The sequence below is a fragment of the Hyperolius riggenbachi genome, chromosome 9 (assembly GCF_040937935.1).
Source record: "Hyperolius riggenbachi isolate aHypRig1 chromosome 9, aHypRig1.pri, whole genome shotgun sequence".
Classification (NCBI taxonomy): Eukaryota; Metazoa; Chordata; class Amphibia; order Anura; family Hyperoliidae; genus Hyperolius; species Hyperolius riggenbachi.
The window spans coordinates 8,682,459-8,709,005 of NC_090654.1; the positions used below are offsets into that span (position 1 = coordinate 8,682,459).

The window sequence follows — 26,547 nt, forward strand, 5'->3', positions numbered from 1 at the left end:
TCCGGGGGCCTTGCGGCCGCCATGTCTCTTCCGGGCAAAGCACTTCCGGCTGCGGCCTGTGGAGAGGGCGGGGAAGCGGCAGCACACAGCGGGGGCGGCATTCCCGGGCAGCGCGGACCCGGAACACGTCACACCGGGGATAGATAGGCAGCACTGCGGCGAGACGCGAGGTGCTGCCCAGATCCAACATGGCGGCGGAGGCTTCAGTGGCGGTCACGTGACTGCGCCAAGGAGGCGTGTCCTGCCCGCTGCTCCTGCCGCTGATTGTTGAGCTGGCAGTTTGGCCGCGTGTAGGAGAGGGGCGGAGCTTCCGTGCTGCTGAGCGTGACCCCTCCTGCCAGCCTGAGCCTGCTGCGCTCTGTGTGTGTATATCATACCTATGTATGTATAGCTGTGTGTATGCATTATATCTATGTCTCTCTGTGCAGCCCTGCTCTGTGTATATGTTATGTATGTATAGGTAGAGGACCCTGTGCAGCCCTGCTCTGTGTATATGTTATGTATGTATAGGTAGAGGACCCTGTGCATATGTTTGTGCAGCTCTGCTCTGTGTATATGTTATAATGTATGTATAGGTAGAGGACGCTGTGCATATGTTTGTGCAGCCCTGCTCTGTGTATATGTTATAATGTATGTATAGGTAGTTGACCCTGTGCATATGTTTGTGCAGCCCTGCTCTGTGTATATGTTATAATGTATGTATAGGTAGAGGACGCTGTGCATATGTCTGTGCAGCCCTGCTCTGTGTATATGTTATAATGTATGTATAGGTAGAGGACCCTGTGCATATGTCTGTGCAGCCCTGCTCTGTGTCTATGTTATAATGTATGTATAGGTAGAGGACGCTGTGCATATGTCTGTGCAGCCCTGCTCTGTGTCTATGTTATAATGTATGTATAGGTAGAGGACCCTGTGCATATGTCTGTGCAGCCCTGCTCTGTGCATATGTTATAATGTATGTATAGGTAGAGGACCCTGTGCATATGTTTGTGCAGCCCTGCTCTGTGTATATGTTATGTATGTATAGGTAGAGGACCCTGTGCATATGTTTGTGCAGCCCTGCTCTGTGTATATGTTATAATGTATGTATAGGTAGAGGACACTGTGCATATGTCTGTGCAGCCCTGCTCTGTGTATATGTTATAATGTATGTATAGGTAGAGGACCCTGTGCATATGTCTGTGCAGCCCTGCTCTGTGTCTATGTTATAATGTATGTATAGGTAGAGGACCCTGTGCATATGTCTGTGCAGCCCTGCTCTGTGTCTATGTTATAATGTATGTATAGGTAGAGCACCCTGTGCATATGTCTGTGCAGCCCTGCTCTGTGTATATGTTATAATGTATGTATAGGTAGAGGACCCTGTGCATATGTCTGTGCAGCCCTGCTCTGTGTATATGTTATATATATTTGTATGTATAGGTAGAGCACCCTGTGCATATGTCTGTGCAGCCCTGCTCTGTGCATATGTTATAATGTATGTATAGGTAGAGGACCCTGTGCATATGTTTGTGCAGCCCTGCTCTGTGTATATGTTATGTATGTATAGGTAGAGGACCCTGTGCATATGTTTGTGCAGCCCTGCTCTGTGTATATGTTATAATGTATGTATAGATAGTTGACCCTGTGCATATGTTTGTGCAGCCCTGCTCTGTGTATATGTTATAATGTATGTATAGGTAGAGGACACTGTGCATATGTCTGTGCAGCCCTGCTCTGTGTATATGTTATAATGTATGTATAGGTAGAGGACCCTGTGCATATGTCTGTGCAGCCCTGCTCTGTCTATGTTATAATGTATGTATAGGTAGAGGACCCTGTGCATATGTCTGTGCAGCCCTGCTCTGTGTCTATGTTATAATGTATGTATAGGTAGAGCACCCTGTGCATATGTCTGTGCAGCCCTGCTCTGTGTATATGTTATAATGTATGTATAGGTAGAGGACCCTGTGCATATGTCTGTGCAGCCCTGCTCTGTGTCTATGTTATAATGTATGTATAGGTAGAGGACCCTGTGCATATGTCTGTGCAGCCCTGCTCTGTGTATATGTTATATATATTTGTATGTATAGGTAGAGGACCCTGTGCATCTGTCGGTGCAGCCCTGCTCTGTGTATATGTTATATATATTTGTAAGTATAGGTAGAGCACCCTGTTTAGATGTATGTGCAGCCCTGCTCTGTGTATTTGTTATAATGTATGTATAGGTAGAGAACCCTGTGCATATGTTTGTCATGCCCTGCTCTGTGTATATGTTATACAACCCTTCTCTGTGTGTATGTTATAATTTGCTGCATATATCTAGCTACGTATATCAGACTCTACATACATTTCTGCATACCTGTATATGGAGTATATTTGAAATCGGCGCTGGTAGACTTGGGCGCAGGATACAGCCGGTATAAGGCTGATCCTGCTGCTGCACAAGTCCGGGCCATGTTAATTACTATTCCCCCTCCAGGCCGCCATGGATAGTGGGGGAATGAAATAATTCGGCTTCCAGCGATTCCTGGAGGCCAAATTATTATGTTTTTTAAGCAACTTCGGTTCCGTCTTCTGACAGCACCGACGTTACTCACTGAGCATTGCAATAGGAGTGATTCCCATTATAGTCTATGGAGGCGCCGTGCCCAAATCTAGCAGCGCTGAAAAGCACTGCTCCGCTGTATATGCATATGGACATATTTATGCATAGCCAATCCTGCATGTACATATGTGTGCAGCCTGCTTTGTGTATATGTTATATAATGTATCTATGTCTACATAATACAGTGTGTATATATTTTTGTACTTAAAGTGAACTAAGATCTATTTATTTTTTTATTTATTTTACGAATGTCCCCATTACGGAGGTTCATAGGGGTGTGCGCCATTTTCAGCCTCTTGGCAAAAGTTCCAAAAAGTATGCAAAACTTTTGTTAAAAAAAAGGTAGCAGGTAAAATGTTGTATGAAACTTTCTTGCTTGCTGGGGGCTTACAAGTGATTTTATTGACAAGGTGAGAATAGTCAGGAGACCCCCTCCCTCCCCCTCATCTGACTTCTGTTGTTTTCTGTCTCACAGGTCCAGTTACTGCAGAGAATATAATCACTGAGGAAAATGAGTTGTCGTAAAGGTAAAGATATAATGTGAATGGATTTCTTACTCGTTGTACTCACAGTTGTGTGTATGTATTGTAGACATCAGCAATGACATTGCAACTCTGGTTAAATCCATATAATACTAAATATGCATTAATTAACAATATTTATATAAAATTCCCGGGTGGCTGGGTTCTGTAGCACCATCATATTTGAGATGACAGTGCAGTTTTACTGGAGTTGTCTAAACTTCTCCCCATCCCATCATTGCCCATATAAGATAGGAAGGAAGGGGGGGGGGGGGGGGGCAGCAGCAAGTCTCTTTCTGTGTGACCTGGCCCCTCCCACCTACTTCCTCTTCTAACAGTTTAACGCTTTGTGGCCAGAACTACAGCTCAGCAGTGTCTTGTCTCCCTGTTTTTACTTACTGTATAAAAAAATAATTTCATGTTCCCCGCACCATACCCAGTGTCTTCATAAAAAGCTGATGTAAAAGTGCAGTGAGAAATGTTTTCCTGCTGCAGGCAGGATGAGTAGAAGTACATACTGTCACAGCTAACATGAGTCATGTTCAGAACACAGAGGTCCCCTTTAACCCCACGTAGATGCACAGAGTTTGTCCTGGAAATATAATTCGTTTCTCTGGGGAAAGTGTGCAGGAAATCCTTACGCACAGATAATGACCATTGTATGTTCTCCCCGTGTCTCTGTGCTTTTCCTCCGGGAATTTTGGTTTCTTCCCACGTCCCAAAAACACAGATAAGTTCACTTGCTTTCCCCTAAAATTGGCCCTAGACTAGGGCTGGTGCGTCTCTGCACAACTCTGCTTACAGCATAGGTGGAGGTGAGCCGATGACAGCCGGGTGGTCACCAAAACTAGCCGGGTGGAGCACCCAGCTAAAAGAGCCAGGGGAGAACACTGTAGTATACAACTCGCATGTCAGTGATGGAAGCTTTAGATGACTGTCTCCAGGGCTAACAGAATGACCAGAGCTGGCCTGTTTGTAGTACAGTTCAGCTGCTCTTGGAAGTATCTGAGTATATGTATGTAGTAAGACTACAATTTATATTTTGTTATTTTGTGTTAAATGTAAGATTAACCAAAAAATATACCCAGGAAAATGAGATAACTCTTAGCAAAAATGTAACGATTCTAGCCATGTTAATTAATTCTGGAATTCTGGCAATGGGAGGTGAGTTATTTCATCTTTCTGGGATGTGGTGAGTTGTTGTATTGAAGTTTGGTCGCTACAGGTACAGTGCATTGAGTAGAACCTGATTTCACTGAGATAGATCAGACTGCCAGGGGTATAGGAGGGGCTACATGTTTTATTATTAAAGTGGATCCGAGATGAACTTTTACTCATTGCATAATTGTGTTCCTTCCATATAGTTTATAGGGCATTTCTCAAGCCAAATACTTTTTTTTAATACTCTAATTTCCTATAAACTAAACAAGCCACGCCCACAGCTTCTTCAAAACGCCAAGGCACTCAGACCCATGTAGCAAGGGCTTATGGGAGCTCTGTCTGGGCAGGAGGAGGAGGAGGTTACTAGCCAGAGATTTCAGAGGCAGAGGGGAGGGGGGAGTGAATTTTTCACAGGCCGAGGGGTGGAGATGCAGATTACCTGCGTTATGATGACAAACAGAACATGGCCGCCCTCATTGTATCACAGGAAGAAATAATCATATAGGCCTGGTGCACACCAGAGGAGTTTTTCTGAGCGTTTTGAGTTTTTAAATCTGCTGCTAATGTTATCCTATGTGTCTGTGCACACTGGAGCAATGAGGTTTTGTAAAAAAAACCCATAGCATTACATTGGGAAGAGGTTTTAGAGGTTTCAAAAGCTCTTCCCAATGTAATGCTATGGGGCTTTTTACAAAACCTCATTGCTCCAGTGTGCACAGACACATAGGAGAACATTAGCAGCAGATTTAAAAACTCAAACGCTCAGAAAAACTCCTCTGGTGTGCACCAGGCCATACTGTTGAAGCTGTGTGCAGCTAGATATGCTGTGTAAGCTATCTAAACTTTAGATAATATCTTTAGACAAGTTACTTGTTATAGTTAGTTTCTCTAATTGTCATCCGGGACAACCTGAGATCCGGTCCCGCCCAGGATCTGTGGAAACACACCAACAAGAAGTTTAAAAGCCCCCGCCCACCCTCCATCCTCAGTTCATCTGTGTTTCCGTGACGGAAACACCTAAAGAAGCAAGCTCCCGTTTGTTATTTTTCTTGTACTCACCAGAGGGTGAGTCTTTTTCCCAGAGGAGGCAGAGGACGGTGGCGAGGCGTACAGAGGTAACGCTAGCCGCGGACCTCCTCTAAAATATATTGCAGCCAGGTATTTGGTCTCCGTGCGGAGTGTGACCAGAATACTTTCCTTCCTCCGTCAGACGCCGGCCCTGCAAGGCGCATCCGGTCTGACAGCCGATCCAGCCAATCGGAGAGAGGCGGAAGTGACGCATCGGTCACGCGGCTAAAGGAGGAGGCGGAATCCGGAGAGCCAGGAAGTTGAGAGAGCGTGCTCCTGGCGTCTCCGCAAGTGCACCGCTAGCAGAGAGGATGTCGCAACCTCAGCCGCAGCAGCAGCCGACACAGCGGGAGGCAGATGCGGCGGCCAAATCCTCTTCCCAGGTGCAGCAATCCGGGTCTGGGGTGGTAAGTCCTCCAGTGGAGGATGTGTTTTTTTACTTATCCCCTCAATATGGCATATCTCAGTGGATGTCTTGTCATGTGTTTTTTTCCAGGCAAAGACTGAGCCCAAAGTTACTGCACCACCTAAATATAAAAGATGTGGTTTATGTAACACCAAAATTGCCCTAGAGACCCCTAGGAATATATGTCAGGCCTGCACTGATGCTATTGTGGTTTCAGAAACTTCTAATATTTTGAAAGGAGTTATGGAATCAGTAAATAAAAACATGCAAGAAACTTTAGACAAATTTAAAGAAAGTTTTGTGCCACCTGCTATAGATCCTCTTCCAGGTCCTTCCAATATTACTCCCTCTCAGCCTTCAAATCTGCCCGACATCTTAGGGGTTGAGGAGGAAGAGGAAGATAGAGAAGAGGAGGAGGGGGAGGATTTATCAGAGAATATATCACAGGAGGAAGGAGAGCAGCCCAGATCAGAGGGAGAGGAAACAGTTAAAACTCCCAGATTTTTATTTTCTCCTGATGAGTCTTCAGAATTGCTCAAGGCTGTGTATGTTACTGAGCAAATTAAGGAAGCAGTTCCTGAACTTACCCCTCAGGATCAGGTTTATTCTGGTCTAGGTCAGGCCACGGGTAAGGTTTTTCCTATCCATAAAACTCTGCAGGAAATCATTACATCCCAGTGGCAAAATCCAGAGAGGCCCTTGTTTATCCCAAAGTCAGCAAAGAGAAAGTTCCCTTTTTCTCAGGCAGAAATTGATAAATGGACTAAATGTCCTAAATTAGATGCGTCCCTATCCAAATATTCCAAGGATTCGGACTTATCCTTTGAGGATGCTGGGGTCCTTAAAGACGTGATGGATAAGAAAGTAGATTCACTTCTCAGGAGAGCATGGGAATCTGCTGCGTTTGGTTTCATCCCAGGTATTTCGGCCACCTGCATTTCCCGTAATCTTAGAATATGGATGGACAATTTGATTGAACAAATTTCTAAAGGTGTTCCATTAAAAGATTATGCAGCCTCTCTTCCAGTAGTTCTTAAGGCGGTAGCCTTTTTAGCCGACGCAGTTACAGAACTTATTCGTGTATCAGCCCGTACGACAGCACTTATTAATTCGGCTAGGAGAGCAGTGTGGTTGAAAACCTGGGAAGGGGACCAGACATCCAAAAACAAATTATGTGCCCTTCCATTTGAAGGTAATCTTCTTTTTGGCACAGGTTTAGAGGAAGTACTTTCCCGGTCAGCCGAAAAGGGGAAACAATTCCCAAATAAGAAGAAAAGTTTTAAGGGTAAAAGGCCTTTTATCCCTAAAAGACAGGAGCCAGAGCCAACCAAAAACAGGAATGTGCAGAGGAAATGGTCCTTTCCGAAAGGGAGAGGTAGAGGGGGATTTACTCTCGGGAGGACTGATCCCCCCAAACCAGGTAAATGACTCTCTGCCAGTAGGGGGCAGACTTCTTTATTTTCAGTTAGAATGGGAGAAATTGAATCCCAATCCGTTTGTTTTACAAATTATAAGTCAGGGTTATCGCCTGCAATTCTCTGTCAAGCCCCCGCAGAGGAGATTTGTAAATCCAATTCCGAAGGATCGAGCGAAAGCCGAGGGTTTGGAATTGGAAATTCAGAAACTTCTAGAAAAAAGAGTGATTATTCATGTTCCCCAGGAAGAAGTATTCCAGGGATACTACTCCCACGTATTTCTGGTAAAGAAAGCCAACGGGGAGTTCAGGTTTATTTTAAACCTGAAATCTCTCAATCCGTTTCTGATGTACAAGAAATTCAGGATGGAGAGTATATATTCAGTAAGGTCCCTATTGCAAGGCAAGGAATTTTTTGTCTCAATAGACCTTCAAGACGCCTACCTGCACATTCCGATTTTTGCGGCACATCAAAAATTTTTGAGATTCGCAATCAGAGCTCCCTCCCACATTCGTCACTTCCAATTTCAAGCTCTTCCATTCGGAATAGCGTCAGCTCCGCGAGTGTTCACCAAGGTGCTAGCAGAAGTGATGAAGGGTTTAAGGCTTCAGGGAATTTCGATTGTCCCTTACCTGGACGATCTGTTGATATTTGCGGAGACAGAAGATCTAGCCAAAACCCACAGGGATATAGTGATCCACACTCTGGTTCAGGTGGGCTGGATTGTGAATTACGCCAAGTCGTCTCTAAACCCGACCCAGGAAATTACTTTTCTAGGCTACAAAATAAATTCGTTAGAAAAGAAAATTTTCCTGCCGACAGAAAAGATTATAAAGATACAGTCAGAAATAAACAATTTAATCAGCCAAGAGACTTCGTCTCTCAGGCAGATTATGAGAGTGTTGGGTCTATTTTCAACAGCAATCCCGGCAGTCACTTGGGCTCAATCGCACGGGAGAATGCTTCAGTCTCTCCTTCTTTCGAATTGGGACAGATCCAGGGAGTCCTTGGATCTACGAATTTCGATCCCAGACTTAGTCAGGGTCGACTTAAGATGGTGGCTGAGCAGACAGAACCTGGAGACGGGGAGATTCTGGAGGCAAAACGATCCAATAAAGATTTTTACAGACGCAAGTTCTTGGGGCTGGGGAGCAACGTCTTTGGGCAATCATGCCCAGGGAAATTGGTCCCAGGCTATAAGCAGGAAGTCATCCAACTTCAGAGAGCTTCTGGCAGTTCAGAGAGCTCTTCTATTTTTTCAGTCTCTAATAGAAGAGAATCACGTTCAGGTCTTTTCAGACAATATCACGACGGTGGCGTATCTCTCAAAGCAGGGGGGTACGAGATCAAGCGAGCTCATGTCTCTCTGCGCGGAGATTCTCGTTTGGATAGAGCCTCGGGTTCTATCGCTGTCGGCGGTCCACATAAGGGGGGTCCTCAATGTGGAAGCGGACTTCTTGAGTCGTCAGGAGGTGAATCAAACAGAATGGGAACTTCATCCAGAAGTTTTTCAACTGGTAACAGAAAGATTCGGGATCCCGGAGATAGACCTCTTCGCATCCCCTATGAACGCAAAAGTAGCGAATTTTTTCTCGCTACACAGATGCCAGAAGTCTCTGGGGTTGGATGCACTCAGTCTCCCATGGAGGTTCAAGCTTTGCTATGCTTTCCCTCCAACTGTGCTTCTTCCTCAGGTACTAGGAAAACTTCAAAAGGAAAAAGTGAGATTAATTCTAATAGCTCCCCAATGGCCAAAAAGACCATGGTATGCAACAATGTTGAAGATGTCAGTGGAACCTCAATTTCCTCTGCCACTTCGTCCAGATCTTTTGATTCAGGGGCCGCTCTCGCACCCCAAGCCACAATTATTCAATCTGGCAGCCTGGATCCTGAAAGGGTAATTCTTAGACAGAAGGGTCTTTCGGAAAAAGTGATCGAAACATTGATGAAATGCAGGAAACCGATAACGCAGAAGATTTACCGTAAGATTTGGAAAGTTTATTTATCATGGTGTGAGGCTCATAACAAGAACCATACGCTATCAAGCTCAGTTCTGGATTTCCTCCAGGACGGGTTTGACATGAAGCTGGCACCAAGTACTCTTAAGGTACAGTGTTCAGCTCTATCTATTCTGCTAGACAGGCATTTAGCTCAGGAAGAATTGTTCAGAAATTTCTTCAAAGCTTTGCAGAGGTCAACTCCGGTGAAGCAAAAGATTTTTCCACAATGGGATTTGTCTCTAGTCCTGAATAGTCTTATGAAAAACCCTTTTGAGCCTATTGAAGATATTGATATTAAATTTTTGACACTTAAAATAACTTTTCTCATTGCAATCACATCGGCTAGGCGCTTAGGTGACTTACAAGCTCTTTCCATCAAGGATCCTTTCCTAATTATCTGTCCTGACAGTATTAGACTCAGGTTAGATCCGGCCTATCTCCCAAAAATGTCTTCAGAGTTCCACAGGTCTCAAGAGATTATCCTTCCCTCTTTTTGTACTGAACCTGTGGGGTCCACAGAAGAGGGGTTCCATTGTTTAGACGTCAGACGTTCCTTACTAACCTATCTTGCCAGATCAAGAGAATTTAGGAAGTCTAGCAACCTGTTGGTTTTATTTGCGGGTAAGAATAGGGGCCAGCAGGCATCCAGACAAACCATCGCAAGATGGATTAGACAGATGATAGCTTTAGCCTATGAGAGTAGTAATTGTCCCTTACCTCCTAACATTAAAGCCCACTCAACCCGATCTTTATCCACATCATGGGCAGAAAGGGCAGGAGCTACCATTCAACAGATTTGTCAAGCAGCAACCTGGTCGAGTGCATCTACTTTCATCAAACACTACAGAGTGGATGTGTTATCTCAGCAGGACCAATCGTTTGGCAGAAAGGTGCTCCAGGCAGTGGTCCCTCCCTAGGTGAGATGTTTGTCTTGTTAAGACTTCTTGCCTATCTCTCAGGTTGTCCCGGATGACAATTAGAGAAAGACTCCTATTAGACCTACCGGTAATGGAGTTTCTGATTGTCATCCGGGACAAACATCTAGAACCCTTCCCTTCTCCTGTCTCGCACCTTTCTCTGTTAGTTTCAGGAGCACAGGGTATTATCTTAATAGTCACCTTCAGGTGTCTAGTTTTTTCCTTCATCTTGGTGTTTCTAGTCTATGTTTACTTTCAGACGCACTGAGGATGGAGGGTGGGCGGGGGCTTTTAAACTTCTTGTTGGTGTGTTTCCACAGATCCTGGGCGGGACCGGATCTCAGGTTGTCCCGGATGACAATCAGAAACTCCATTACCGGTAGGTCTAATAGGAGTCTTTTTCATCTCGGATCCGCTTTAACTGAGGAGTGCTGCTCACAGCGGGTGACTGGGAGGAGGCAGATAGGGTCAGGTGATGCTTGGGAAGGGACTCCCCTCTGCTAGCCGCAGGCGGTTAGAGGACCGGGGTAGGAGCCAGCAGCCAGGTAGTGTATATATCTATTTGCTGTAAAAGGCACAGAGCCTTGTGACTGCCATGGTTTTTGTTTTCCTGCAGTGAATATAATAATCATTGTGTTGGCGGCGGTGGTGTTCCTGCTGATTCTGCACCACAATCTGCTGGGCCTGAGCGACATACTGACGAGGCAGGACTCCGGTGAGTGCGAATCCAGTCTGACTGCGGTACCTTCCCTTCACTCCAAATTGCCATGCTCATAGTTCTGCGCTGATAATAATAATTTATGCAAATGTATGCAGCTTGGAGATGGACCAGTCAGATGCCAGAGCTGATGCATTTGGCGATCCATGAATGTGCATAACGTTTGCATCAACTTGGAATTATTAGCACCTCACTGACCCCTTAGTTCTTATACAGAGCAGTGCATGAAAGACCGGTGCGGCTGCCTAGCCTGAGTATACAGACAGATGCCAGCGGCCGGTCCCATACCCGTCTTACTCTATTCCTGCTGTGTGTGTGGTGTTCAGCTTAAAGCGGACTTGTCACCATAAAAATCAAATTTCAAAAGCAACTGGTCTGAGTGTATTAAGTGATAAAGATGCTAATCCTGCATTCAAAACGTTTTCTGCTGTTAGGATTTGGAGTTATCACACACTTTAGGAGCACTGGCCCTTTAGTAGTCAGTGCCAAACAGTTGCATGCTGGGGGTTCTTTTTATCTATAATATATTCCTCCTCTTCCATTTATTTCCCTGCCAGCTGCTTATCTGAAACACAATCCCCTGCTCACTCATATTTACAAGTAAGGCTGAGGTGACTCAGCGATTGGAGGAAAAAATAAAAAAAAGTTAAGGGAAGAAATGACATCAGGATTTAGCCTTAACTGTGGGCAAAAGACATGGTTCCCACCAGGAACAGAATTCTCTTCATTTACTATATAAAATTCACTGAAATCAAAACGTGGACAGTATAATACATCTGTTATTTGAGTAGATCAGTATTTATCTACTTATATATGTGTTTTCCCCCTAGCATAGTATGGCTGATCCTCCTGGTTTAAAGAGGAACTTTACCCAAGGATTGACCTACATCCCAATCAGTAGGCGATACCCCCTTTCCCATGAGACATCTATTCCTTTTCTCTAATAGATCGTTGGGGGGGGGGGGTCTGTATGGCTGATATTGTGGTGAAACCCCTCCCACAGTGTGATGTCATGACCATGGTCCTGACAGTTTCCTGTCTGAGCCTCATTGCATTGTGGGAAATAATGTCTGTTTACAACTGCCAAGCAAACAATGGTCCTGATTCACACAGCTTTTCTGTTAAATTATCTCACCTTATTTATTAACTCACAATTTATCTCTCCTTAAATGACTAAACTCATGATTTACCTCTTCTCTATCTAACTTAAAGTGAACCTCCAAACTAAAAATCTACTCAGCAGAACTTAAAGGCTTGGTGTTTCTTTAATAGTTTCACAGCATCAGAACTTTGTTTTTCTTACCAAAGCATCATTTTTAGCTAAGCTCCACCCCATCAAAGAAAATTGACTGGGTTTTTTCCCCCTGATGCTGTGCAAAGCATGATGGGATTTCCTATGTTGTTATTCACGTTGCCTAGCAACTGGAAAGGGTGATCAGCACACAGGACAGTTGGAACTATGTCTCATGCTCCCTGTCACCTCCTTTCAACCAAAAAGATGGCTGCCATCATGAAAAAGATGGCTGCCATCATGAAATCACAAACATTTGCCTGTTCTTTTAAAACAGGGTGGGTAAGAGATTATATCACCTATCTATTTTAATTAACATAACTAATGTAACTTAATGACAGTATGTTTGTTTAGGCTGGAGTTCCTCTTTAACTCATGCTTTAGCTCTCCTTATTTCACATCACTCATGCTTTAGCTCTCCTTATTTCACATCACTCATGCTTTAGCTCTCCTTATTTCACATCACTCATGGTTTAGCTCTCCTTATTTCACATCACTCATGGTTTAGCTCTCCTTATTTGACATAACTTATGGTTTAGCTCCCCTTATCTATTTATTTCGGGAATTATCTCTCCTTATTTGTTTATCTCATGCATTAGCACTCCTTACAATAAGGGCCGGTTCACACAGACGGCAGGCGGCTTCGGGCAACCGGAAGCCGCGTTGTCCTGTGATGTCTCGTTCAGGGGGTGGCGGTACAGTGATCGTCAGCTTCCTGACGCGATCTGCGGTTTTCTTCCCCGCTAGGGGACATGAAGCCGTGTCGGCAAGGTGACCTAGAATGCCGCATGCGGCTTCTAGGGCTGGCTGAAACGACGCAGTAAATTGGGATTGGAACGCCACATTTGTGCAATGCTAAATGCTCCCATTCACTTGAATGGGAGCGTTTAGCCGACAAGTCCTGAATGCTTGGCGGTAAACACCACCAAGCGTCTGTTTGAACTGGCCCTTAAAGAGAACCTGAACTGAAAATAAAAAGTCAAAATAACCATACACAGGTCATACTTACCTCCCGTGTAGTCTACTCCTCAGTGTCTTTCTCCTCTCCTGCGTCCCATTTGTCCACTGTGATCAATGGAATTCTCCGTCCTCCATTTTGAAAATAGCCATTACCCCATAACAGCTTCCTGGTCAGCATGCTGTTAAACTGTTACATCACCCACTTGAGTCATAGGGAAACATGGACATTACCTTGCACATTCAGTTGTAACTGACAGCTGCTGATATATAACTGACAGCAACTGGTATATTTCAGTTCTGACAAAATCTTGTCAGAACTGGAAGTGATCACTGTAAGGAGAAAATGGTGAGCTTCTGAGAGGAACTGACAGTGAGGTAAGTATGTAATATTCATTTGCAGCTACGTCGTGTGTTTATTTTAAATAGTTTTACTCAGTTCAGGTTCCCTTTAAGGTGAAAAATAAGTAAACTTTGTGAATTAACCCCAATATCTCCTTCTGTGCGTAGAACTCTCAGTAACGAACATTCCGTACAGATCACCTGACAGGACTAAAGAGGTCACCACCAGTGTTTCTGTAAATGTCAGAATGTAAATCAGGAAGAGGAAAGATTTTACAATGGGCAAACATTGACTAAATAATATTTACATGAATATCGTTTAAAAAAAAAAAAAGCAATGATCTAAGTGAGAAACGGTAGCGATTTCTCATAGGAAAGGGGGTATCCGCTTCTCATTGGGATGAAGCTCATTCTTTGGTTTAAGTTCCTCTTTAATGAGGAACTGACCACAATAAAAACCTGAACTATTCAGTTCCATTACCCTAATGTATTAAAAACGACAGAAAATAAAAAGTTTTGGCTGGACCTCTGTTAAGGTGCCTATTGAAAGTACAATCTCCTGTACGATTGAAAGGATCCGGTACCGTCAGTGGTGCAGATCATTGACGAATTAATATTTTATCAATCATTCTGGCGAATCCGAATTTTGGAAAGATTCTTTTAGTCTGATCGGATTGCTTATCATTTTCCCCTTCGTTGGGGGGGCTGAACGATTGTTTCAGATCAATCGCACAATCGATCATTCGGAAATTGGATTGATAATGGCCACCTTATGGCTTACCAACCAGGTTGGCTCTGAGGTAGTTCGTAAACCGTTTATCCAAAAATGATATTGTGCGATGGTCTGACCTCTGTCTTCCTGTCGAGGTCGGGGTAGTGATGATATCATCCTGTCAGTTTGATCTTTACTCTGCTGTGACTCGCGTCTTTATAACGAGTGTTTCCCTCTGTAGATTCGGGTCCTGCGGGATTCCAGCGCATTGACTTCCTCCCCGAGGCGCCAGACAGCCTATCAGAGGACAGCAGCAGCGTGGAGGTTCCTGTGCTGATTACAGCTGTGGACAGCAGACTGGGCGGAGTCATTGCAGCAATAAACAGTGTCTCCAGCAACACCAAGGCCAGTGTCACCTTCTACATCGTCACCACCAATGATACCAAGGAGCATCTGAGGTATGACAGCACTTTACAGAGTACACAGTCATGTCACTGTCCTCAGAGGAGCTCACACTCTAATCCTACCATAGTCATAGTCTAATGTCCTACCATATTATTATTATGTATTTATATAGCACTGACATCTTCTGCAGCATATTACAGAGTACATAGTCATGTCACTGACTGTCCTCAGAGGAGCTCACAATCTAATCCTACCATAGTCATAGTCTAATGTCCTACCATATTATTATTATGTATTTATATAGCACTGACATCTCCTGCAGCACATTACAGAGTACAGAGGCATGTCACTGACTGTCCTCAGAGGAGCTCACACTCTAATCCTACCATAGTCATAGCCTAATGTACTACCATATTATTATTATGTATTTATATAGCAGTGACATCTTCTGCAGCACTTTACAGAGTACAGAGTCATGTCACTGACTGTCCTCAGAGGAGCTCACAATCTAATCCTACCATAGTCATAGTCTAATGTCCTACCATATTATTATTATGTATTTATATAGCACTGACATCTTCTGCAGCATATTACAGACTACATAGTCATGTCACTGACTGTCCTCAGTGTTGTTAATATAAAATATAAAACTTGTATATACTGTATATTTATGATATGCATTCAGCAAGTTGTGAGGTTCAAGAATCTGATCTTGGCAAGTGGTAAACTGTATGTGTTTTCTGGTATCGGATTACACCGCACTGTATGCTGGAGGCCACGCCCCTTCTCACGCCTAGCATTACACAGCAGACTAGGTTGCACACTTCATTCCTTATACACAGGATGTTTGGGTGCAGTCTTCATTTAAAAGTTGTATATAAATATATCTGTATACCATTATACATTCCTCTTATTCTTGTCGCAGGACGTGGCTTGGTGACACTAAACTTGAAAATGTCAAGTACAAAATGTTGGACTTTGACCCCCAAGTCCTGAGTGGGAAGGTGCGAGAGGAAGCCAGTACAAAGCCAGTGAGTCAACAACGCCATTATTTATTATAACTAACTATACTATTTGTAAGATGTTCATTTTCAAGTTAAATTATGATAAAATCTTAATTTTATTATCTTTTCCCGCCATCTTTCCTTAGCTAACGTTTGCCCGATATTACCTCCCGGATTTACTTCCTGGGGTGGAGAAGGTCATATATCTGGATGATGACATCATTGTGCAAGGTACACCGTCTTATTCTTACTCTATTATTGCTAAGTGGTATATGACTACAACCCCCAGCAAGACTACCGTCCCCTCAGTGTCACCAATGTCCCCCTCTTGGTGCTAACTGCTTACTAACTAAAAGTGGACCTGAACACAAAGACATAAGCAAAGTAATGAAAAGCACATGAACCCTTTTATACTAGTGCGATAGTATTGCAATACTATGTCGCCTGATCGCAGAGGTCCTGCATACTACATTTTTCTTCTGCATTCTCTCCTTGTGTTCCTTGTGACTGCGAAATTGCATAAAAATCCTATTGCGATTTGTAGTGTAACAGAGCTTTGAAAGATGAACTGTAACCCAGGATTGATCTTCATGCCAATCAGTAGCTGATAACCCCTTTCCCATGAGAATTCTTTACCATTTCTTAAAGCGGATCCGAGATGAAAAACTAACTATAACAAGTAACTTGTCTATATATCTTATGTACAGTTTAGATGGTTTAAACAGCAAATCTGTCTGCACACAGCTTTAATAGAATATGATTATTTCTTCCTGTGATACAGTGACAGCAGCCATGTTGTTTGTAAACATTACACACAGCCAAGCTTATCTTCACCATCAGCACAAAACCTAATCCCCCCCCTCCTCCTCCCTCCTCCTCTCTGCCTCTGAAATCTCTGGCTAGTAATACCTCCCCCTCCTCCTCCCCAGACTGAGCTCCCATGAGCCCTTGCTACTCACAAGGCTCTCTGAAAACTGTGGGTGGGGCTTATTTGGTTTATAGGGAATTAGAGTATTAAAACAAAAAAGTATTTGGCATTAGGAATTCCCTATAAACAATAGGAAAGGAACACAGTTCTGCAATGAGTAAAAGTTCATCTCGGATCCACTTTAAATAGGTCCACAGGGGTTTTTTATGGCTGATATTGTGGTGAAACCCCTCCCACCGTGTGATGCAATGACCATGGTCTTGACAGTTTCCTGTCTGTGAACCTCGTTGCATTGTGGGAAATAACAGCTTTTTTCAACTGCCAAGCAAGCAACATCTCCCTGTGTGCAGAGAACTCTCAGTAACAAACATTCCGTACAGATCACCTGAGAGCATGGCCAGATTTCAGGCAAGGGCACCAGGAAATCAAGGGGCAGGCTGTGGGAAGCAAGGTGGCAGTAGCAGTTTGCCTGGAAAACATTTATCCCGCTACACAGAGTTTGCACATAGCGGTGGGCGGCTAGCCGGACCTGACATTTCCAGCCCTGCCTGACAGAACTAAAGATGTCACCACCAGTGATACATTTCAGAATATAAATCGGGGAGAGGAAAGCTTGTACAATGGGCAAACACTGACTAAATAATCTATACATGAATATTGTAAACAATTAGCAATTTTGTTCATATGGTATTTTCACTACAGGTCCTCTTTTAGGTGTGTTCATAGGAAGTTTTATTGTTGCTTGTTAGGATCGAGGGAAAATGTTCCTCCTTCCTGTCCACAGAGGAAGTGAGGACATTTCTACAGCAGCGACTCACAGAGATGGCAAGAAATGAAACCTGTTTTGTATAGTGAGGAACAGTTAGAACCTCTGACTTGTTTTTGTTGCCTCTCGTTTTTTGTTTTGTTTGTTTTGTCCCCAGGACTTTCAGCTTTCACATTAAATCCATAAAATCCATGAGGGTCCCAGAGAAAGGTAGTGAGCGAAAACTGCTCCAGTGAAGACACAGGCGGCGATATCTCTCCCGACGTGTTGAATTTACATTACTCTAATAAATCTTGATTGTTTCTATCGATCGTTCCGTTTAGATTCTCCTGTGTTTGGCCACGCCTCTACCTTCTCACCCCAGAAGCCTTTGCCTGATTGTTGCACGTCTGTTATTTATGGTGATCTTACGTGTGTAAATATCTCCTCACTACAGGTGATATTGTGGAGCTTTATAAGACTCCCCTGAAGCTGGGCCACGCCGCTGCGTTTTCTGAGGACTGCGATTCCGTGACCTCCAAGTTTCTGGTCCGTGGAGCCGGAAATCAGGTAAGCGTGGGATTGCTTCTCTGTGACCTCTGTTATTCTGTCCAGCTAGTCCTGAGATCAGCCAGCTACACAGGCAGATCTGTGCCCTCTACTATCTCTACACTGGAGTTCAGTAACACACCGAGGGCGAAGCCCCGCCCACCCCTTCCTGATAGGACAGTGAGGGTCAGCAGGTTAATCATCTTTTCAGTCTACTTCCTCTGATTATCAAGCTGAGGGCTGGAACCCAGTACGGGCGTTTTCGGAAGTGCAAAGCGCCCGCTATTTTTATATTTGCGGAACTGCCATGATTTCCCAGAGTGGTTGCGCTACTGTAACTACTTAAGTGATCACTCCGGGATTGCTACAAAACTGCTGCAACAGTGTTTTGCGATCGTGATAACGCTGCCAGTGGAACCAACCCACCCCCCAATCCATCAGGATCCACTGGCAAAGTGCTTTGCCGATTGCTGGCGATCGGCAAGTGTTGCCAAAGCGCAACTAGTGGGCCTTAGCCCTTACTCTGTAACGCCAGGGACATGTTATAAAATGTATTTAATAAATTGGATGATTGATTCAATTAAAAAATGTAAAAATGTAAATCAGGAGAAGGAAATATTTTTACAATGAGCAAACACTGCCTAAACCATTTATAAATGAATATTGTGAAATATAAGCAATTTAAATCCTGAAGTTACATTTAACAAATGACAGCTATAGAGATGAACCTAACTGCTAGAAAATGGCGGCATTATTGCATTGACAATCACTGTCTAGCAGTATTGAGTGCCTATATATTTGACATGAGTAGACAATTTGTTGTCCTCAGTGGATTCAGCAGATAGTATGAGATTAAAAGATGCATGGTCAGTGAGGGGGTGACCTGTATGGATTCATGAAACATTCTTTTCAAGAAAATTGTATCTATTTTTTGAAATTTGTAAATTAAACAAAACCACAAACATTTCTTAACCACTTCAGCCTAGTGGGTTGAGATTTTTTTTTACATCTGAGCAACTTTCACCTCCCATTCATTTGCCAATAACTTTATCACTACTTATCACAATGAATTGATCTATATCTTGTTTTTTCCGCCACCAATTAGGCTTTCTGTGGGTGATACATTTTGCTGAGAATTAATTTATTCTAAATCCATTTTAACAGGAATATTAAGAAAAAAATCATTATTGCTCAGCTTTTGGCCATTATAGTTTGAAATTAATACAAGCCACCATAATTAAAACGTATGTACTTTATTTACCAATTCCTCCCGCTTATTACACCATTTAAATTATGTCCCTATCACAATGTATGGCGCCGATATTTAATTTGGAAATAAAGGTGCATTTTTTCAATTTGCATCCATCACTATTTAGAAGCCCATAATTTAATAAATCATCTTGATATACTCCTTTACATGAATATTCAAAAAGTTCAGACCCTTAGGTAACTATTTATGTTTTTTTTTTTTTTATTATTGTAATTTTTTATTTTATTTTTTATTAAAACTTTTATGTGGGTATTTTTTGGTGTGGGAGGTAAACAGGGGATTTTAAATGTTTAAACCTGTATTTATTTAATAAAATGTGGTTTGGGGTGTAGTTTTACTATTTGGCCACAAGATGGCCACAGTCAAAAAGTCCTGGGAGCGATCGATCTCGCTCCCAGGAGGAAGAAAGAAGACCAGGAACTTTTTTAGCTCAGAAAAGTCGCAGTGTCTGAAGAGATGCTGTCGGCTTTTCTCCGGGGGGCTCTGATCAATGAAAGGGGGGGGGGGGGCGCAGGAGTGCGCGCAGCCGAACTGGACGAAAATTTTTGTCCAGTTAGGCTCAAGTGGTTAAACATAATTCTTGTACAATTTTGCGTGTCTTTTCCAGTACAATTACATCGGGTATTTTGATTACAAGAAAGACACAATCCGGAAGCTGGGGATGAAAGCCAATACTTGCTCCTTCAATCCCGGCGTGTTTGTGGCCAACCTGACGGAGTGGAGAAGGCAGAACATCACCAAGCAGCTGGAGAAATGGATGGAGCTGGATCTGACGTGAGTAGATGCTGAACTGCATATTCGTATATTCTATTTCTGGTGAATGTACAGCTGTGGGCAAACATTGCTCCTATCTGTGTTCAGTTCTCCTTACTTCTGGTGCAGAAAAAAGAACGTGGCAGCACGACTTACAGCAGGTTAGCAAAGTTGCAGTTGAACAAACCACAGGAGTCCTGAAACGGAGGCGTTCCTTGCTTGGCTATTTTTGGCAGTTTGTCGCTACAAATTGGCCTGAGGAAGCGGAATCAGACCAACGAAACATGTTTTTAGTGCATAATAAATTTCATTTTTGAATGAAGTTGCCATTATTGAGGGAAGCCACCTCCTTTTCATTCTATTTTAGTTGTTTTTAGCTTAATTTTATATACACTTGGGCACCTCTCACCCATCGTTAGAGGGATGTTTTGGTCCCACGTGGCTCAGCCTCGATAAATACCTGTTTTTTTTCCATAAGAGAGCCACCGTACCCTGCATATCCTGGACACCTGAGTGGAGTCGGGGTTGGGAACCTCCACCCACTAGTAAGCGCTGTTTGCAATTTTCCTTGCGATTTGAAGGAATGTAATTTTTCACTGCATTCCAGCAATGTTGATTATTCCAGAAATACTACATGCAGCGAATTTGTGATTTCATACTAACTGCAGGCCCTGTAGTAGATTCACCCTAATAGACAATCGTCAGAAAGCTCTGCTAGTGGGTCCCGGGCCCTTAGTATAGCAGAGTATCCCCTACATAGGTCCCTACCAGTATGGAGCTTTACCTGAAAGTAGTGACTGACTCCGCCCACGTTGTGATGTCACTCCCCAGCCCATCTGTTCACAAAGGAGGGGGCCAGAGAGTGACATCACAATGTGGGCGTGCACAATCCATCCCGTTGTTTCATGTGTTATTTAGTGTGAGTTTATTGCAGATTCCCCATTCATGTGACTTGTTCTTGACTTTTAGTGAAGAATTGTACAGCAAGACCCTGGCCGGCAGCATCACGGCTCCGCCTCTCCTCATCGTCTTCTACAAGATGCACTCCAGCATTGATCCCATGTGGCACGTCCGGCACTTGGGTGAGTATAGATGTCAGAGAGGACAGCTGGTGGTTATATGGACATTGGGCTGTAAGCAGAATGATCGCTTCAGGTGACAAAAGCCTAATAGCTGTACTAAGCTAGTATACTCTAATTTTTGCCAAGAAATAATGCTTTCATCCGAGGGCTCTGTATGAGCAGAAATGTCAGTCTGCCTCCCAGGAGCATTGTGGGGGAGAGTGATGTCATCTGTCACATGTCGGCTATGTATGCAGAATCTGGAATATCAGAACATATATGCTGCACTTTAGACTTTCTTTAAAGTGGACCTGAACTCAGAACTTTCTCTCGGCTGTTAGGGCTCGTTCCCACTGTTGCGACGCGATTTTGGCCGCATTCCGACGCTTGTAAAAACGCATGCGGATGCGTTTCCGCATGCGTTTTTACCCGCGATTTCGCATGCGATTTCGCATGGCAGGGTGCCATGCGAAATTAACCATGACACTGCCAGGGCAAAATAAAATTGAAAAAGGTGCGAAATCGCGGGTAAAAACGCATGTAACAAACGCATGCGTTTTTACTATTAAATACATTAGCGGCGATTCGCACGGATTCCCGACGCAGGCGAAATCGTTGGCTCTTTTGTGCGTTTTTTTCACGCTGAAAAAAACGCACCTCAACAACGCTACAGTGGAAACAGGCCCATCCACTTGCATTACATGTGCGGATCTGCATGCGTTGGACGCATGCAGATTCGCGATAGTGGGAACGAGCCCTTAGAGATAAGCAACAGCATAATAACCTTTACAGCAGCCCCCCGCCCGGTTTTTTTTTTTTTGCTGTACTGTACACCTTGCCTAGTAACTCCCATATTCCTGCATGGTTTTTGGCTGCATGCACCAAGCGGGGGTATTGCAGGGGGCGTGATCACCTGCACTAATCAGCAAACCTCTACTTCCTGCATAATTGTGCTGTTACTAATTCTCTTGCAAAGCTGAAGGTGCCTCTGCCGTTATAATCAATGACATCTGAAATAATGTTTTAAAAATTCCTCGTACACTGAGGGGATTGCATTTTTATTAGTGAAAGGAGAATAACCAGAGATGAAGCACCCTCTTGTATTTTACCTTATAAATCAGTGGGAACATGACAGTAAACACCTAATCTGCCCTTTGTTTCATTGTTCTCTGTGTAATCTGACTGTTATCACGTCTGATAAGAATCCCCGACTGAGAAGTCAGGCTGCTCCGTCTAGCTTTGCTACAGAAAGATTATAGCTAAGTATGTATTCTGTGGTGTTATTTCAAGCCCAAGCCTGCCCCTTGTGGCTTTGCTATAATGACTCAGCTATAATCATTCCCAGCAAAGCCAGATTTAATTGCTCAGTCTGGGATTCTTGTGACTGCTGTTAACAGACACTTTTAGCAGTGAGGAGGAAACAGAGAGCATGGTAAGTGTTTTCTCTAATGTTCTTACTGATATATATGGTAAAATACACAAGGGTGCTTCCTCTCTGGTTCCCTTTAAAGCGGACCTGAACTCAGAACTTCCTCTCTGCTCTAAAAGATAAGAAACAGTAACAACCTTTAAAGAAAAACATTTCTTTGTTGCAGCTGATACAAATCCTGCAATAACTATGCAGTGTGTCTACTTCCTGCTTTCATGGAATCAGACATAGGGTTAACAGCCTGTGTTTACAAATTAGCTGCTGTGCTGTGGCAGTCAACTGAAAGAGCTGAGGTATCAAATTACAGTTCTGATTAGTCACAGATGAGGGGGAGTTAGACAGGCTAAAGTCTCTAAATACACACAGGGTGCATTTCTCTGTGTTTTTCCTTCTGTCCTGTGCAAGAGTTCAGTTCCACATTAATATTACCGGCCGTGCTAGAGGAACAATTACCATATGTAATAACTGCATTTATCTGTCTGTTTCAGGCTCCAGCACAGGGAAGCGGTACTCTCTGCAGTTCCTGAACGCTGCCCGGCTCCTCCACTGGAACGGACACTTTAAACCGTGGGGCCGCGCCTCCTCCTACTCCGACATCTGGGAGAAGTGGTACGTTCCGGACCCCAGCGGGAAATTCCTGCTCATCCGGCGGCACTCCGACGCTGATGAGTCCAAGTGAGGCAGGAACAGCAGCGAGCGACGGACTTCTGTTACAGGACTTGTTCTCGAGCATTAAGAGAAGCAGTATTTTCTCAGGAAACCGGAAAGCTATTTTCTGCGAGGGAAACACACTACAGACGAGCGTCAATATTGTGTATATCAGTATTTTCTAATCCTACACTAAGGCTATTTATCTCTTTGGGTTTGTATGTACTGTATGTTCAAGCAAGACTCCAAAATCACTCCGTCCATTTTCTAATACAATTCCTCCAGGGGCGGAGTTACTGCAGGTGAGGGGTGGTCCGTAAGATGCTAATCGTTCCGTGTTGGTGCAAATATAATGCACATTTATGCAGTTTGGAAATAGACCAATGAAATGCATGATTGACAGAATGATTAGCATATTACTGACCCTCATCACTGCACACATTTTACTCTCGCTCTAATTCTTATCTTAAAGTAAACCTGTAATTTAATAAAGCAAAAGTTAGATACTTACCTTAGTAGAGAGAAGCACCTCCTCCAGAGCCTTCCCACATTCCCTTCCCTTAAGCCACTTGGGCTTGGTGGAAAACACTCTGTGAAAAGACAGGATGTCTCATGCCTGCACAGACAGAACCACAGCTGTGAGTACTTCTCAAGGGCTTGCCAAAGAGGTTCCCGGGGATCTTAAAGGATACTTGAAGTGACATGACAGAGATTTTTCTTTCTCTGTCTAAAAGAGTTAAATATCAGGTATGTAAGTGGCTGACTCAGACAGGAAGTGACTACAGTGTGACCCTCACTGATAAGAAATTCCAACTATAAAACACTTTCCTAGCAGAAAATGGCTTCTGGGAGCAGGAAAGAGGTTAAAAAAAAGGGGAATCTCTTATCAGTGAGGGTCACACTGTAGTCACTTCCTGTCTGAGTCAGCCACTTGCATACCTGATATTTAACTCTTTTAGACAGAAAGAAAAAAAGGAACACAGCATAGTTATTTGTGTGCTAGGCACTGTACATACACATGTCTATTTCATCACGTCACATGTCACCTCGAGTATCTTAACGCTGGATCGGTGGAGGTGAGGGGGAAGTCTCTGGAGGATCAAACGAGGTAAGTACCCATTAAAGAGACTCTGTAACAACAAAAACCTCCCCTGGGGGGTACTCACCTCGGGTGGGGGAAGCCTCCGGATCCTAATGAGGCTTCCCACGCTGTCCTCTGTCCCACGGGGGTCTCGCTGCAGCCCTCCGTACAGCGGTGACAGACCCGACTGTAGCTTCAATATTTACCTTTGCAGGCTCCAGCGGGGGCGTTGTGGCTGCTTTCGGCACGGAAATAGACGGAAATACCCGATCTCCGTCGGGTCCGCTCTACTGCGCAGGCGCCGGAAACTTGCGCCTGCGCAGTAGAGCAGACCCGACGGCGATTGGGTATTTCCGCCTACTTCGGCGCCGACAGCCATCAGAGCGCCTGCGCAGGAGCCAGGAAGGTAAATATTGCGTCACGGCTGTACGGAGGGCTACAGCGAGACCCCCGAGGGACGCAGGACGGCGTGGGAAGCCTCATTAGGATCCTGAGGCTTCCCCCACCCGAGGTGAGTACCCCCCAGGGGCCGTTTTGTCGTTACAGTTCCTCTTTAAAGGAACTTTTTTAACTTTCAGGTTCGCTTTAAGATAGTAAAGTTCTGCGTTTGCGATATCTTTGTGCAATAAGAATTTTCAGAATAAGCCACTAATAGAAAAAAGCTCCAGCATACCGTAGACTCTTGTAGTTCGGAATGTAGTGATAGCGCTTCAGTGGGCTATAAATAAGGTGTTATGCGGTATATTTTATGGAACTTGTGTGTTTATGCAAATGTCATATTATGCAGATATTTCACTTCATAAGTGTAAACATGTTATTTTTGAATTGATGGCTGAGTAATAAAGAGAGAATCATGTTTGAAACCCAAGTAAACTCAAATTCAATAAAGGTAATAGTGATCGTTGCTGATCAGTGACTATAATCAGAGAATACTGAAGAAGTAAGGCGGTGTACAATGTACGTCTTCTAAATGAGTCATATGCGATTGCTACAACCCTACAGCTTGCCTCCTGCCCTCTGTAGAGCCGGCTGCCAGACAGAAGTGACCACATGGCTCCCAATGTAGGGCTATAGAGGCCAGAGTACATTTCCCACTGTTGCAATAGAATTTATGGCTAAAGGGGTGTTGACACGGGAATATGCATTTTTCTTTCTTTAGCTACATCTTTCATTGCCCACCTCATCTGTATTGTTTTATTCTAGGGATGGTCAGTGAGATGGAAATAATTTTGCGCTGATGTGGATTATGCAAATCTATTGCAACTTGAAAATACACCAATCAGATTCCATCTTGGCTTCATTCTATTGGCTCATTTTCTAGCTGTGTAAATTTTCAGCAAAAAATCGCATATTCCTGCATCAGTTCAGAATTATATCCATCTCATTGACGATCCCTATTTTATGCACAAGAGCTGGGCGGAGCTTGCATAAGTCACTATGCTAGCACAGATGGCTGTAGGCTTGTGGTTCACAGGAAGTGGGGTTTGGTTCACAGGAAGTGGGGTTTAAACTTTCGTCAGTTCTTGTAAATTTGAAACATTTCCATTGATGCCAAAGCCCTGTGAATAAAATGTACCTAAAATAACCTGTGTATTCTTAGGGCTGGTGCACACCAGAGCGGTTCTGCAGCGTTTTACGCTTGGCTAATGTATTATAATGGGCTGGTGCACACCAGAGCGGCTCATTTTTTCCACAAACGCAAACTCGGGGGCTGCAGCATTTTTTAGATTTCTGAGGCGTTTCTGCCTCAATGCAGGGGCGGCGCCAGGGGGGTGCTTGAGCACCCCCTAGAATTGTCCAAGCACCCCCAAAGCACCCCCTGGAGTGAACTGACTTCAGGCGTCTAAAAGACGCCAAGTCAGTTCACACAGTGGCAGCCCGGAGCATCAGGCAGGGCTACGGTAAGATGGCCGCCCGAAGCCCTGTTCTGCAGACTTTGAGTCTGCAGTGCATGGCTTCGGGCGGCCATTTTCCCGTAGCCCTGCTCTCAGCATGCAGGCAGGAAGTCTCGTGACGTCGGGAAGGAAGAGGATCGCGGGCGCTGCGCGCCACAAGGAGGTCGGGAAAGAAGGTCTTCTGGCTGTAGGTGAGTAAATGGGTTTTTCTTTTTCAGGTGGTGCTGATTGTGGTCAAAACTGCTGAGGAAGGATTGTGCATATTGGGGTCATATCTGCTACGGATTGTGTATATTGGGGTCATTTCTGCTACTGATTGTGCATATTGGGGCCATATCTGCTACCGATTGTGCATATTGGGGCCATATCTGCTACCGATTGTGCATATTGGGGCCATATCTGCTACCGATTGTGCATATTGGGGCCATATCTGCTAACGATTGTGCATATTGGGGTTATTGAACATGTTTTTTGTTCAAATCTGCTCACATTACGTGTATTTTCTTGAGAAAACCTGCACAATCTTGAGAAAACCTGCACAATTATGTGAATTTTCTGGGGAAAGGGTCACCAAAACTTGGGCCCTCTGTCTTTGCGTTGCACTTTTAAAGGGAACCCGAGGTGAGAATAATATTGAGGCTGCCATATTTATCTCCTTTTAAGTAATACCAGCTGCCTGGCTGC

General features: G+C 44.0%; 1 protein-coding gene across 2 annotated transcripts; it reads left to right on the plus strand.

Annotated features, from left to right (window-relative positions):
• The first annotated feature begins 121 nt into the window (after window positions 1-121).
• On the plus strand, window positions 122-24,022 carry GLT8D1 (glycosyltransferase 8 domain containing 1). 2 transcript variants are annotated; one of them, XM_068251873.1, is made up of 10 exons: window positions 122-381; window positions 3,063-3,114; window positions 10,692-10,790; window positions 14,337-14,553; window positions 15,426-15,531; window positions 15,651-15,735; window positions 17,635-17,747; window positions 19,604-19,770; window positions 20,719-20,831; window positions 22,728-24,022. In XM_068251873.1, exons 2-10 carry the CDS (start codon window positions 3,099-3,101, stop codon window positions 22,916-22,918), a joined length of 1,107 nt encoding a protein of 368 aa, XP_068107974.1. In that variant the 5' UTR covers window positions 122-381; window positions 3,063-3,098; the 3' UTR covers window positions 22,919-24,022. The 2 variants fall into 2 exon arrangements, with proteins under 2 accessions (XP_068107974.1, XP_068107975.1); XM_068251874.1 differs by having other exon boundaries at window positions 122-362.
• The last annotated feature ends 2,525 nt before the right edge of the window (window positions 24,023-26,547 follow it).

Coding starts and splice junctions, on each gene's coding strand:
- GLT8D1 (XM_068251873.1), top strand. Junction 15,532..15,650: donor AGGAAGCCAGTACAAAGCCA/GTGAGTCAACAA, acceptor ATCTTTCCTTAG/CTAACGTTTGCCCGATATTA. Junction 15,736..17,634: donor TGATGACATCATTGTGCAAG/GTACACCGTCTT, acceptor TCCTCACTACAG/GTGATATTGTGGAGCTTTAT.